The following is a 14,894-nucleotide window of genomic DNA, read 5'->3' as shown; positions in this document are numbered from 1 at the left end:
TACCAAGAGTCGATAGCAGATTGAGCTGTTGTGCATTGGCAAAGAAGACGTTTTCATGAGTGCAGCCCACATGCCACAAATGCATGCAGTCTTCCCAGTACAAGGTTTATTGCCAACGTTTTTACAGCAAGAAAATAAGCTATCAATCACAACAAACATGAATTTCCTTACTTTTTGTGTGTAATTTGGAAAACTCTTCCTGTTGCCATGTCCAGAGGAATAATACTGTCCCTGTATTATGGTCAATGTTGTAAGTACTCTAAAGACTATATTTCATCATGCGGTAAACACAACTGCTGCTCATTTTCCTCTCCATTCCCCAAACCATCAGACACTCCAAAATCCCTCGCTCAGCCACCAGCTATAAATTTATAACAATAAACAGATGCATTCGGCAGCGGCTGATCGGGTGGGAGTGCAGGCGTGCATGCGGCAGCTTTTAGAAATAAATCTGGCATGGGGAAACATAAACAGTGTCTGCAAAGTCCTGCTTAAATTTACTTTAAATAAGGCTTTTGGGGTTTGTCATCCAAACAACACTTTTGGAGGTTTGTTGTTAAACTCATATGGTTGTTCATGACAACCAGAGGCACTCACTACTCACTCTCCGAGGTTACACACATCTTCTCCACTTTGCTATCCGTGTAAATACTTGTTTTTTTTTTCTTACTCTAGAACTCGGCATGAAAGATAAACTCACAAACTGTGTATAAACAGCAACCGCCGAACGTGAACTATATTAACAACAGTTTCGCAGCATGAATCAGCACAGATACATTGAGCGTAAGTCACGTCAGCACAGCTGTTTCTTAGGTAAAACTTACTCCACCTTGTACAAATAAGGTATCACTATCCGTCATCTTGGCAGCGCAGCGCAGCACTGAGCTTCTGTGTCAGTAGATACATGGCGAGGACTGATGTAAAATGGGTTTAAAAAGTTATATCGATATTCAGAATATACATGTAATAACCATTCCCTCCATCCATCACCAAAAAAAAACCCCCTCATCAAATCAAAATTTGTACACAGCGAGGAGCAGATACCAGTGGAAAACCGGCTATATTGGCCATGGTGACCGCTGATTTATGTCACTTTGTAATTTGAATATTTCCTAAATCCTCTGATTTTATAACCAGTTTTAGAAAAATAAAGAAAATAAACTGAGCACACACATAATTGAAAGTGAAACTTTTTGGTGCATTTTGGTGAATTGAATTCTTCCTTTCTGTCAAAAGGTCCTGTCTCTCTAATGGTGCTGGGGTCAAAGTCTCCGGAGCCTCGAATGCTGTCAGCATCAGATCTGGTCTTCCCTGTGCTCGTACGCTGTATTAATGGCACGGCTGTGGAAGTTCCACCTGACACTGCTGGATGTTGTCTATTGGCCAAATCTCTGTCCAGAACAGCTGTTTGCTGGGCTGGCCTGGAAAAGACGCGAGAACATCCTCCAAGATCAGAGAGAATAATCTCATCTTGGAGATGTGAGAAGTGGCCCGCTGCATTATGATTTCGAGCTGACGTGCATTGCAGAGGATGTAGTGGGCGTTTGGATAGATATCTTCAATTTTTCTCTGAACTCTGGGAACGGCACCTCTCACAACACTGGTTCCATCATAAGCCTGACAGATAAGCTGGCAGTAGACAAACAGAAATAAAGAAAAAATTATTGGCTTACAGCAATAGTGGAAGAAAGTCTGAAGCTGCCAATATGAGTCCTGGTCAAAGTCACATGCTCAATAATTTGGCCGGGATCTGATATGTAGAGAGTGTCAAAATTAGTCTTCAAACGTGTAGTAAAGATTAACTTTAAATTTGTTAGATAGTGTTGTAGTCAAGACCGAGACAGAGTCAAACTCTGGACCTTGAAAATGTGGTGTTGAGAACAAGACTGCCATTGAGTGCTATAACACTTCAATAACGCAATTAATATTATTGTGGCAAAAGCATTTGAACGTCATTACTAATTGTATTATTATTTTGTTATAATTCAAATACATTAAATATTGTGTTTCGGAACGAGATTTTATCAAGTAATTATCAGTTGGGGTGGCCACCACTGAGTAGAAATTCTTATTTTAAAATTTATATTGTGGCATTTATGCTGTTATATATTCTGACTATTCACAACTCTAAGCATACAAATGTTAAAAATAAAACCTCTAAAAACTCATACATCCGCTCAATGCGGCATGTATTATCATAAAGTAATGAAAAAAAACTTTAGAATAAATCTTACTTTAACACTGCAAATACGTTAAAAAATCATCATGATGCAAAGATCAGGCCACCTTTTTCTTGTTCTCACTCCTCATGCATTACTCATATTGACCTATAGAGGGCAGCACGGTCCTCTACGCTCTGTTTTCACTTCCTCCCAAACACAATGAAACACGCCACAACTTCCGGTTAAGAGTTTTTAAACAACATTAGCTCCTCAGAAAGACTCCACTTATTTCTGCTCAGGGATTTAAGAGAAACTCTGTCGGGACTCGGGTAAGATCTTCTTCTTGACGCCTATTCCATGGTTCGCCGTCCTCACCTCGCTTTTGCATTTGTAGGAACATTAAACTGCTTGTGTTTTTGACTGAAGCGGCTAAGTTAGCGTGCTAACAGTCGCTGTCCGTGCGCTTTGTTTCATACATTAGTACATCCCCACTGTGTAGGAGTTCCACAAAACCTTCTTTATTAACGGGATGCGAACAATTGATGCACATTTACAAAATAATTACACCATGTATAAAAACTTTAATGCTTTTTTTTTTTTCACTTTTTAACCTAGCGGGCTCGCCTGTTGTTGAAGATGTCAGCGAGCTCCAAGAGAAGACGAGCTACTTCTCCGTCCAGCAGCGTCAGCGGAGCGGGCGACCTGGACGACGCCTCCACATCCACTCCTGGAAGTGGCAGGAAAAGGAGAAGAGTTTCTAATGTTCCCCCCGTGGACACGGTAAAAACTATTTTGTGGGGGTGTTTTTTGTTCGAAAACCGTGCGCGCAATCCCGATAAAGATCTCAACCCTTCATCAGAGAACGACCTATATTCGTTGACTTCTATTTTCCCGAATCAGAAAAGTCTTTGTTGTCATTGTTAACGAAAACAACGAAATTGTAAATGCAGTCCGTGCTTGTGTCATTATAAATACAAAAATAGATATAAAATGCATGACAAATTGTGCATGTGCTACAGCATAAATGTATAAAAAGAGGTGGAAAGTTTAAAATAGGACAATAAAAGGCATAAAAAACACTTAAATGTTAAAAAGCTATGAACATGTTTTGGTATTTTATATCTAGTGTAAGTTTTTGTATAATAATACATTATATACTAATAGACTGATGCTCAGTACAATCAAGCAAATCTGGCATGGACATCCACTGAGGAGTTAGTGCAATTTAGAGACTTTTTCAGTTAGAAATGGTGAAATATGTGAATTTTTAACAAGTGCAATCAGGTGTAATGTGGAAATTGTGCTCCACCGGCTGCTTCCTATCATCTCAATAACGCCGTGGGTTGTGGTATTTTAATGGATAATCTATAAAGGATTTAATGTTGTAACGCTTCTTTTTGTATTTGTTTTCTACAGACTTCTTTTCGTGGTTGAACCCTTAATAAAAGTCCCATTACTGATTTTTAATCACTTTTTTTCTTCCAGATTGCTGTATGCCATGAGCTGTTCAACGCTGTCAGGGATTACAAAGATGATCATGGCAGGCAGATTTGTGAAGTTTTCCTCAGGGTGCCAAAAAGGAGGTATTCAACGTTGTTGCCTCTACTCTTAATATGAACCATTTTTTGCAAGCGTAGACTTTGCAAGAAGCTATTATATTTTTTCGATTTTAATCAAAGTACACTTTTCTCAAGACACTGATTCATTTTGAAATATATGCTGATGTTTCCCTTTGTTGTTTTTTTAGGAATCAGCCTGATTATTATGAAGCGATATCTCAGCCGATTGATATGACAAAGATTCAGTACAAGCTGAAGTCAGAAGATTATAACGAAGTGGAGCAGCTCACTGCAGATTTTCGCCTTATGTTCAACAATGCCAGGTCATTCTATAAGGTAATAAAAAATTGTGTTTGTGACTAAAATATACATGTCTTTCCTAACATTTATAAACATAATGAATAACAAAAAGGGGTGAGATATAAATTCTGTTTGAGTCATCATTTTTTTGCGTGCCTTCTATTTGATAATGTTTGAATAGTGTCACACAAAAGTCCGTTGTTATTACCTTTTCTTAATCACACTAATTTATTCAAATGATCCGTTGATTGACCAAAGAGTTGTTGATGAGCTTTCTCTAGCTCGGCAAAGCAGTTTGATTATAACCAACTGATATTAAAAGAGGTAATGTTATTGTGTTGTCAGTAATATTTTGTGGTTCTTTCCTTTCGTGTTCTGTAAATTCAGAGTGACAGTGAGGAGTATCAAGCGGCATGCAAACTGTGGGAGGTCTATTTGCAAACCAGGAATGAGTTTGTACAGCCTGGAGACGGCGATGAGGACGATGAAGACGGTGACGATATGATGGAAAACACAGGAATGTCAACTGAAGATGAGGTAAGTTCTGGTTCTGAAACCTTTATCGAGCTGACATTCTTGTGTGTTTTTCTTCATTTGGGTTTCTACATCTGAGTGAAATCAGTTCCATAGAATAGCTTCAGTGTTAGACACAGTTCTACTCAAGTTATTAATGAACAACGTTATATACTAATGCATTTATACGTCGGTAGCCTTCAGCGGGCCGTTTAAAGGAGATATTGGAGCAACTCCTGGAGGCCATAGTGTCACACGCAGATTCTGCAGGACGCCTGGTCAGTGAACTGTTCCAGAAACTTCCTTCCAAAGTGGTGAGTCTTTTTCTTATTTTTAAGCTGTATGCTTTATTGACGAGACCACGAACTCTTTGTATTTGGGTTTGATCTTTACGTGACTGTTGAGGTGTGAACATTTTAATTTCAGCTTGCATTTATTTTGTCGTTGTTCAGACAACTTCATGTTTCAGTCTTGATAACTCTTGGTGTTTTATTTGTCTTTTTTAGCATTACCCAGACTACTATGCCATTATAAAGGAGCCAATTGATCTGAGAACGATCGCACAAAGAATCCAAGTAATGAACTCACTATTTCACTAAATCAAGCAGCATTTTTTTTAATGATTTCACAACATCATTATGTTTTTTTTAATTTATTAATTTATTTTTTTTAACATACTAACATATTTGTTGTCTTGTTAAAGATTGGATTCTATAAGACTGTCAATGCCATGGCGAAGGATGTTGATCTGATGGCCAAAAATGCCAAAACGTACAATGAACCAGGATCTCAGGTTTTTAAGGTAATAGTTTTTCTTAATTTTTTATATACAATATGTATCACAAACCAAGTAATGATACCAATTTGTTTATTTTATTTCCTAGGATGCTAACACTATTAAAAAAGTCTTCATCCAACGTAAAACTGAACTTGAACACGCGGAACCCACTAAATCCAGTCTTCGCATTAGGTAATAAACAACGATTGCTTTGTTTTGTGTGTGTCGGTGTTGAACCACATGTTTACTTCAGGTGCCTATCTTGTATGTGTGTGTGTGTGTGACTTTACTGTTTCCATTCAGAAATCGCAGGTCTGGTCAGGGGGATCGACTTTCTGGTGTCAGCGTGTCGCTTCAGTATGGCTCAGAGAGTGAGGATGACCCTGTGCTCTCTGGTAAGTTTCACTAATTGGTTTCACTCGTCCATTCATCTTGTGTTTCTGTCACGGAAAGCAATTGTTTATATTGTATACGTTTGTAGGTTCGGTGTGCTATGATGAGGGCGAATCGGAGGCTGAAAGTCAGAGTTCCAATATAGAGATGAGCAACCCGATCTTCCAGCTGTATGAAGCTGTCAGGGGTGCCAGGAATAGTCAAGGCCAGGTTTTCTCTGAACCCTTCCAGAACCTGCCGTCCCGCCGGGAATACCCAGACTATTATCAGCAAATAAAACAGCCCATCTGTCTTCAGCAGATCAGGTGAGGAGCAGTAATTCTTACACATTTTTCTTCCGCGGATGACGGTTCTGCAAGGAGTGTTGAAACATTTTTGTTTATTTAAATTTTTTTTAAGGACAAAGATGAAGAATGGCGAGTATGAAAACGTGGAACAGATGGAGGCCGACCTCACGCTCATGTTTGAAAATGCAAAGCGCTACAACATGCCGAACTCAAGCATTTACAAACGGGCCTTCAGGCTTCAGCAGATCCTGCAGGTAATGACTCAGAATGTTATTCTGTTAGTTTGTATTAAGTGGCTCGCACACTGTTCTCCCACTTCGAGTCTGTTGGTGAGGCCTTTTTCTTTGTTGCGAGTTTGCATGTTCTCCCCGTGCGTAATTGTTTTTTCCTGCAGTCAAAATACATGTATATGAGGTTAAGTTGTGACCCGAATGGCTAAATCATGTTTTGTTTGTGTGCCTGTTAGGCCAATAAGAGGGAACTGCTCAGGAGAGATGATGAAGACGGAGACAGCATTCTGTCATCTGACACAGGCAGCATCAAGAAGAAAAGGTATTATTATTTCTTAATTGCTCTTCTTGTGACAAATAATTTGTTTTGCCAACAAAGCTGAATGTTCTTTATTTTTTTCCCCAGCCATAAGAAAAATGTGAAAAAGAACCGAATGAAATCCCTCTATGCTGCTGTGACTGATGTCAGGGAGACGGGCACTAATCGGCGTCTCTGTGAGCTTTTCATGGTCAAACCCTCCAAGAAAGACTACCCAGACTACTATAATGTCATTCTTGAACCAATGGACCTGAAAACCATTGAGCACAACATTCGCAACGAGCGCTACGCCACGGAGGAAGCCCTGATGGAAGACATGAGGTTAATGTTCCGTAACGCCAGGCATTACAACGAGGAAGGATGTCAGGTGGGCAGTAGGAATCCATTTAGGATAACATGATTATGTCACTTATATCTTAAACCGAGTTGTTCTGACGGATGGATTTTGGATCACACAGGTATATAATGATGCTGACGTTTTGGAGAAGGTACTGAAAGACAAGCGGAAGGAATTAGGATCGCTGCCTGAGGAGGGGGATGTCGGATCTCCCAAACTGAAACTGAGTGAGTGTGTTTTAATTTTCACACATTTTCTAACGTCAGATTTTCCTGGCAGGATTTCATACTGGTGTTTCAGAAGTCAAGATGGAAAGTACCGTTTCCTGTGTTGGTAGTGACACACAGAAATATGCACGATGTTTTATCGTTTTTCCTTATTGCTTGTAGGAAAGAGTGGTGTTTCTCCAAAGAAGTCAAAATACCTCACTCCTCTTCAGCAGCGGTTGAATGAGCTCTACGACGCTGTGCGAAACTTCACTGACCGCCGAGGTCGTCGTCTCAGTACGATCTTCCTTCGTCTCCCCTCTCGGTCCGAGCTGCCAGACTACTATGCCACAATCAAGAGACCCATTGACATGGAGAGGTTGCGGAGCCACATGGCAGCCGGTCGTTACCAAGATGTGGACGCCCTGATGGAAGACTTCACGCTCATGTTCAACAATGCCTGCATTTACAATGAGCCCGAGTCTCTGATCTATCGGGATGCTCTGGTGTTGCACCGAGTGCTGCTGGAGACGCGCAAGAAGCAAGAAGGGGCGGAGGACTCTGGACCCCCTGCTGTGTACACTCTGGTGCGGGAGCTCATCAGGAACCTGTTTGTTTCCATGATGGGCCACCAGGACGAAGAGGGCCGATGTTACAGTGACTCACTGGCTGAAATACCAGCTGTGGATCCAGCGGCTCCTGAAAAACCACCGCTAAACTTCGACGTCATCAGGATGAATGTGGAACGTGGGCGCTACAGGAGGCTGGACGTCTTCCAGGAACACGTGTTTGAAGTTTTAGAGAAAGCGAGAAGGCTTCACAGGTGAGACAAATTCTGAAAAGAACTGAATTCATGTCTGTTTAGAGCAATAAGAATTCTCAAATATAACTTGATGTTAATGGATCAGCTTCTGAATCATTACATATTCTACTACCTGTTGGATTGACAGCAATTAAACTTGAACTCAAACCACAAATGCAACAACCAAAGTACTCGTGTTTTGACTTTTCATGTTTCCCAGCATCTTATTATGCCAAAAGGAGAAACACTTTTTTTAAACTAATTTTAATAATTGACTCAACTTCCAATTATTCATGTTGTAGTGAGCAGGTCAGCATTTGATGGTACTTTGAGGTCACATTACTGGTCGTTTGAATTTCACTGTTTAACTCATCCTGAAATGGTTGTATCAAGGTCAGCTCAGACACGTGGCACCGATATATCTCACCTTGTGTGCAGGACGGACTCTGAGATATTTGAGGACGCAGTGGAGCTACAACAGTTCTTCATCAAGATAAGGGATGAGCTGTGCAAGAACGGCGAGATCCTGCTGTCCACTGCACTCAACTACACGGGAAAACACCTGCACAGTGACGTCGATCAAGAAAAGAGGGAGAAAATTCCTAAGGAGATTGAGGAGGACAGGGAGAAGAAGGATGAAGAGGAGGAAGAAAACAAAAGTAGGTCACCGTTTTCCGTGGTGCACAGATGTTCATAATTATTAAATATTTTTGATGAGGTCCTCATTTAAGTTGTTGTAACTTTCTCATTTAAAGGTGAGAATGCTAAGAATCTGTCAGGAGAGGCGTGGAAGTCGGAGTCGGAGTCGGATCGCGTGTACAGTCAGGTCGTCAGTTATGAAAACAGCACCTACCACGTTGGAGACTTTGTGTATGTGGAGCCGTCGAAACCAAACTTGAGCCCCCACATTGTCTGTATTGAGCAGCTGTGGGAGGATGAAGCAGGTAAGCAGGTGTTCGTGGCTTTTTTTGTAATTTTAATTATTCTGAATACAAGTTAACAATTCAGGCACCGCAACACTTATGCACCACTCAAAAATAAGCAGGTGTGTGAAGGAAATATTGGCTTTATTTATAGGTAGTTTTCTCCCCAAGAAATTATTTTGTCACGATCAGCTTTGTCTTTGCCTTCATAGGTGAGAAGTGGCTGTATGGCTGCTGGTTCTACAGACCTACCGAAACCTTTCACCTGGCCACACGCAAGTTTCTCGAGAAAGAAGTCTTCAAGAGCGACTACTTCAACAAAGTCAGCTTCAGTAAAGTTCTGGGCAAATGTGTGGTCATTTTTGTGAAGGTATGATCGTTTTCAGTAAAGTCAACCACATCTGGAACAGTTTGTGTGTTAACGTGGCAGACAAAAACTATTTACGCTCTTCTGGCATTTTATTTTGTAGGACTATTTCAAAATGCAGCCCGAGGGCTACAGACCTGGGGATGTCTATGTGTGCGAGTCCCGCTACACCGCCCGCAACAAGAACTTCAAGAAGATCAAGATCTGGGCCATGCCTGAAAGCACCGTGAAATTAGTTTCCCGGGAAGTTCCTCTGCCTGTTGTCCGTGTCGCTTCCTTGTTTGTCAAGCCTGACAAGGAAAAAACGACAATGTCCTATCCTGCAGACTCTGGCAGTTTTGTAGAAAAGGTGAGGAAACGCAGCACAATCTCACACAGTCAGCGGTCGGTACATTGTTTGTTTGTGTCGGGTTAACCTGCTAGATATTAGATCTGACAATTAAGTTCAGCTGCATGTTGATTTCTGTGAGCTGGGTGATTTTATTTAAATGGTCCTCCATCAATGTGTTTTTCCTCAAAGTTCCTGTAAAAGCAAGACCCTGTTGACTAATTATTTTAAAGAGAAAATGCGTGGTCGCGAGTGTGATTCCCTGAAATAAGCAAACTATGAGTACAGATGTCTTCATGGATAAAATAAAATCCTGAATCTTTTGTCGGTTAGCCTCGACTGCAGGGGATTAATTAGCTCAGATTGGTTGCCTGCGTGTCCGAACGAGGAGCAGGTGGCAGAGGGGATGTTAATTTCATGTATTAAAGTTTGTTAGTCACAGTATAAACACCTGAGTCCTATTTCTGTGTGTGCCCTCATTTAGGAGAGGGAGGATGTCCCGACGGAGATGAATGGAGGCGAGCCCGGCTGTCACTACTTCGAACAGTTGCGATACAAAAACTTGTGGTTTAAAGTGGGAGACAGTGTTTACATTCAGTCACATGGGCTGGCAAAGCCCCGGGTTGCCAGGTTGGTGAAGTACATCTTACTTACTCCCCCATCCCCCAAAAAAAAAACCCAAAACAATACGGAGCTCCTAATAAAAGGACATTAGTTGTGACAATTGTTTTCCATCGACCTGATAGCTATTGCTAACATGCTCCTTTGTGGCTGGGCTGCAGAATCGAAAAGCTGTGGATGCAGAATGGGGCGACTTTCTTCTTTGGACCAATCTTCATTCACCCCGAGGAAACGGAGCACGAGCCCACAAAGATGTTCTACAAGAGAGAAGTTTTTCTGAGTCATCTGGAGGAGACGCTGCCCATGACTTGTGTCATCGGTACTGCTTCTTCGACAGCTTCCCATAATTTCTGTGTGCTAATCGCACCGAGCCAGTAGAATTTTGTGTTGCATTCATAGAAATTGGAAAAAAAATTACCCTCGGCGCGACGATTAAAAAGAACATCTAGAATCATTAAATGATAATTACGGTTTTCAATGAGGTTAAGTGTGTCTTATTCATACATGTATCTCTCCTGAGTGAGACCTGTTAACTTCCAGGAAGCTCTACTGGTTGCCTAGCAACTGGTCAATGAAATCGACAGACATGCAACGAGAGGGGGGAAAAAAACAACTCCTGGAACGATATCTGAAAATAAATGGCATTTCCAAATCAGGAAAACACTTTTTCAAGCTTTTTAATTAACTTTGAAGAAACGTTTATTAATGGGTCGCTATTCTGCTCCCCAGGGAAATGCATGGTGTCTTCCTTTAAGGACTACCTGTCGTGCAGACCTACTGAGTTTTCAGAAGAGGATGTCCTGCTGTGTGAGAGCCGCTACATCGACTCTGAGAAACAGATGAAAAAGTTCAAGGGTCTGAAGCGTTTCTCCTACTCTTCCAAAGTGGTGGAAGATGAGGTCTACTATTTCAGGTCTGCCCGATATCAAAGAGTCATTCTTCCGATTGCATACTAGGCCTTCGCTTTCCATGTCTAATGTTTGTCTTCTTTCGTTTTGTATTGTCCTCGTAGAAAAGTGTTCGTGCCACAGAAGGAGGCGTCGCCCATTTTGAACAAGAAGATAGAGGAGCTGGAGCTTAAACTCGCCGATTTAGAAGATGGGGAAGATGATATGGAGGACATTGATGATGACGAGGATGCCCCAGAGACGCCCTCCTTGCCTCAGATGCAAACTCCTCTTTCAAGTGACGTGGAGACCATGCCGTACACACCTTCACAGGTATCCGTTTAGCTCCACATATTTGGATCAGATAAATGCTGTGGCCTCAAATGCCTGCTATGGATAGTAAATCTCACACGTGTGCCTGTTTTTCCCTGAAGACGACTCCTAAGGTGAAGGGCTTATCAAAGAAAGAAGGCGCCAAGAGGAAGATCAACATGAGTGGCTACATCCTGTTCAGCAGTGAAATGCGAGCCGTCATCAAGGCTCGACACCCCGACTTCTCCTTCGGCGAGCTGAGTCGACTGGTCGGCACTGAGTGGAGGAACCTGGAAGCATCCAAGAAAGCAGATTACGAAGGTAAGGAAGCAGAATCGAAACCTATTCGTGTTTGAATCAAATCAAAACTATCAAACATTTGTCTCTCGCGTTTCAGAACGTGCAGCCAAAATAGTGGAGCAGCAAGAGCGCGAGAGGCCACAGCAGAAGCAAGCATCCCCTAGAGCAGGTACCCCTGTAGGGGCACTGATGGGAGTGGTGCCTTCGCCCAGCACTATGGGAATGATAAACCAGGCCATGACACCTGTGTCAGGTAACCCCTCTCAGAGACAGCACGAGTGTTTGACAACATGGCGGCAGGGAAATGAGGCTGGACTGTTAAAACCCGTAATCTTCTAATTTTCTCACCATTTTAAAAACATGTTGCATCCTTAAAGCAAGATTTATTTTTTTTTGTGTTCTTCTTTGCTGATGTTTTACATTTTTAATATTGTTTTTATGTTCGTTTTGTTGCCTTATATCTGACATTGCATGACATTTACTGCATGATATTCTTTTAACCGTGAAGGCTTTTTTTATTTTTTATTTCATGAACTGACATGCTTGTTTTGCTAACATTCTCAAACCCATTTGTATGACTTTCCCCTTTCACACAATGAACTTTGAACATCACTAGTTTTGATTATTCTTATTGAGACTGAAAGTTTAAGATGAATCTACTCACCCAGTACACAATAGTAAGTAACAGCATATTAAAAAGAGGACTTGAATTCGCTAAGAAGTAGGGCTGCAAAATATATTGCAAATTTATCATTGCCATAAAAACAAGCGGCGTAGAGAAGCAAACATTCAAACTACAATCACAATTACTGAAACTACCTGAAATCAAAAATAACTTGTTTTGACGAATTCCACTCAGCTCGGATCAGAACTGAGACTTTACTTGAGTTGTCTCATACAGCAATCAGCCACTAGGGGGGGTTATATAAATGGAGGGGTCCACAAAGTTCATCTTATAAGATATAAAACAGTCACAAAAAGTTTAAATATAGCATAATAGAAGGCATGAACCATGCTGAATTCAATATTAAACATTTCTGTCCTTACTGAAACCTGCCGAGTCACACTCGCCAAACTGCCCTCGTGTTTCTAAAGTAGAAAGCATGTGTGAAAGGGGCCACTGTGTTCTGTTGTAGTGCATGTTATGTTAGAGTCATCTGCATGTCACTTATGCATGGATATGTTGTCCTCTCCTTGCCCTCTTCCCGAAGGCATGATGGGAGCTTACGGCCCACCTTACATGCCCATGCAGGGCCCCCATGAGGGTTTGCTGAGCGTGGTCACAATGCCACCTCACCCTGCAGGGGGTCCTCACCTGCCTCCTCATCATCTCCTCCATGGTATGCCTGGGTACCCTGGCATGCCTCATCAGGGTAAGGGCCGCTGTCCGAGCCACACCCGCTCAGTCACACCCAGTCGTTGTCTCTCCTGCTGGAGGGGTTTACCTGGTCCACACAGGCTGCGCAGCCTGATCTCTCCGAGCACACCGAGCTCCCTGGTCTCCGACTCGCATATCACACTTACAATGAGAAAACCCACATTCACACATATAATGCATGCAAACATCTGATATCAGACAACTAACATTGACCCGGTAGTCGATGACTAACGTTTCACTGGGATTTTTTTAAACATGAATAAAACCAGCATGAGTTCAGAGTACGATTGTTACTGAATGTACAGGAGTTAATTTGCTGATATTCAACAGGTATGATGGGTGGTCCTATGAATGGCATGGCAGGAAGTCCATCAGCAGGAAATTATATGCAACAGGTGAGTCCCAATCCAGAAAATAAGTCTGTTAATGAATATTTCATTGTGTTTCTGTGTAATCCATCAAATTAAATCGGATTTTTTTAAATTTAGTGTGATAATCTGTGTTTTCTGTGACTAAGTGAACCAAACCTGTGATATCTTTGTTTTGAAACACAGTGCTGTATCTGTAGCCTGAAAGCTGTTCTTTGTTTCTAGCCTGGGATGTTCAGCCCAGGACAGCACGCTCCTCCACCATATCCTGGACAGGGCCAGCCCTCACATTTACAGCCCACCACGCCCATGTTTGTGGCTCCACCACCAAAGACCCAGCGGGTGCTGCACTCAGAGGCCTACCTCAAGTACATCGAAGGCCTGAACTCAGATTCCAACACCGTCAGCAGATGGGACCAAACGCTCAGAGGTGGCGTCAAGTGCTTCTTTGTTTGTTCACATACATGGGGAGGGGCTTATACATTTGTCTTTGCATTTATTTTTAACACCAACATTTATGTACATACTATGCACTCTTGGTCTTAAAAAGTTATGTCAATAATGGGAGCGATTCTTCTGACGGAGCCATAAATTGCCATTTCTAGATTTCCCTGTTTATTGAAAACCGTCTGTTTCCATCACAGCTCAGAGACGAGATGCTCACCTGACCAAAGAGCAGGAGAGTCGGCTGCCGGCTCACTGGCTGAAGAGCAAAGGAGCCCACAGCACCATGGCCGACGCATTGTGGCGTCTGCGCGACCTGATGCTGAGAGACTCTCTGAATATCTGCCAGGGTTACAACCTGTAACCGCACTGCTCCTCTCAGACGCTTACCTTCCCCCTCATGTCACTGAGTCTAGGAATAATGATAATCGAAGCAATATTTTATAGTGATCGATTTTATATTTATTAGCCAATACTATAAGCTTGATAGTTGTGTGTGTGCGCGCGTGTGTCTTTCTCTTTACACCATTTGGATGAATAGTTCCGTAAAACCTGTGATTTTATTGCTCAGTCATAGCACCACAATAAAGTGAATCCCTTGAAAACACTGCTTGGGCAATATGCATTTGTGCTTTTCTCGTAGGGCGGGGCGATTTGGCCTACATAACAAATGTATGAATTTTTTTTAAAAGAAAAATTGGAGTTTCGATTCGATTTTTTTATGTTTTTTCTCTCAATGCATTTAAAAATGACTGCAGTCATCAGATATATTATCAAAGGGGCAACTTTATTGAAGTGGTTGTCCTCGGAGTTAAAATACATATGAACAATCCCAAAATAAAAAGTAAATGAGGCTCCGTCATTCTACAAATTCAAGCTTTATCCAGGTTTAAGCAAAAGTGCATCAACAACTATGGAAACCCGCACGAAAAGTAGAACGGAATGTGAAAAACTGTGGGGGGGCGGACGGATGACGACTTGAAATTGCAAAAAAAATATATAATTTTTAGCTCCAAATTACAAATTCGATGAATCTATTAAATCGATTTTTTTTAACCCACTCTGTGGTTTTACTGTGGA

General features: G+C 41.7%; 1 protein-coding gene across 2 annotated transcripts; it reads left to right on the top strand.

Moving 5' to 3' along the window:
* Window positions 1–2,378: 2,378 nt before the first annotated feature.
* pbrm1l (polybromo 1, like) lies at window positions 2,379–14,424 on the top strand. Of its 2 annotated transcripts, XM_080461994.1 has the most exons (30): window positions 2,379–2,491; window positions 2,778–2,942; window positions 3,648–3,745; window positions 3,910–4,057; window positions 4,409–4,558; window positions 4,732–4,848; window positions 5,041–5,109; window positions 5,238–5,336; window positions 5,419–5,504; window positions 5,616–5,707; window positions 5,794–6,010; window positions 6,105–6,246; window positions 6,459–6,544; window positions 6,629–6,908; window positions 7,000–7,105; window positions 7,268–7,907; window positions 8,325–8,545; window positions 8,642–8,830; window positions 9,022–9,179; window positions 9,280–9,525; window positions 9,989–10,134; window positions 10,287–10,444; window positions 10,855–11,038; window positions 11,138–11,345; window positions 11,447–11,645; window positions 11,722–11,877; window positions 12,836–12,997; window positions 13,333–13,397; window positions 13,596–13,800; window positions 14,015–14,424. In XM_080461994.1, exons 2-30 carry the CDS (start codon window positions 2,799–2,801, stop codon window positions 14,176–14,178), a joined length of 4,935 nt encoding a protein of 1,644 aa, XP_080318120.1. In that variant the 5' UTR covers window positions 2,379–2,491; window positions 2,778–2,798; the 3' UTR covers window positions 14,179–14,424. The 2 variants fall into 2 exon arrangements, with proteins under 2 accessions (XP_080318120.1, XP_080318121.1); XM_080461995.1 differs by lacking the exon at window positions 12,836–12,997 and having other exon boundaries at window positions 11,722–11,793.
* The last annotated feature ends 470 nt before the right edge of the window (window positions 14,425–14,894 follow it).

This window comes from Lipophrys pholis (genome assembly GCF_963383615.2).
Source record: "Lipophrys pholis genome assembly, chromosome: 4".
Lineage (NCBI taxonomy): Eukaryota > Metazoa > Chordata > Actinopteri > Blenniiformes > Blenniidae > Lipophrys > Lipophrys pholis.
Note: the sequence above shows the minus strand (reverse complement) of the source record. Positions and strands in the feature narration are given on the sequence as shown.

Coding starts and splice junctions, on each gene's coding strand:
- pbrm1l (XM_080461994.1), top strand. CDS start 2,799: ATGTCAGCGAGCTCCAAGAGAAGACGAGCTACTTCTCCGTCCAGCAGC. Junction 8,546..8,641: donor AGAGGAGGAAGAAAACAAAA/GTAGGTCACCGT, acceptor TCTCATTTAAAG/GTGAGAATGCTAAGAATCTG. Junction 11,878..12,835: donor GGCCATGACACCTGTGTCAG/GTAACCCCTCTC, acceptor CTCTTCCCGAAG/GCATGATGGGAGCTTACGGC.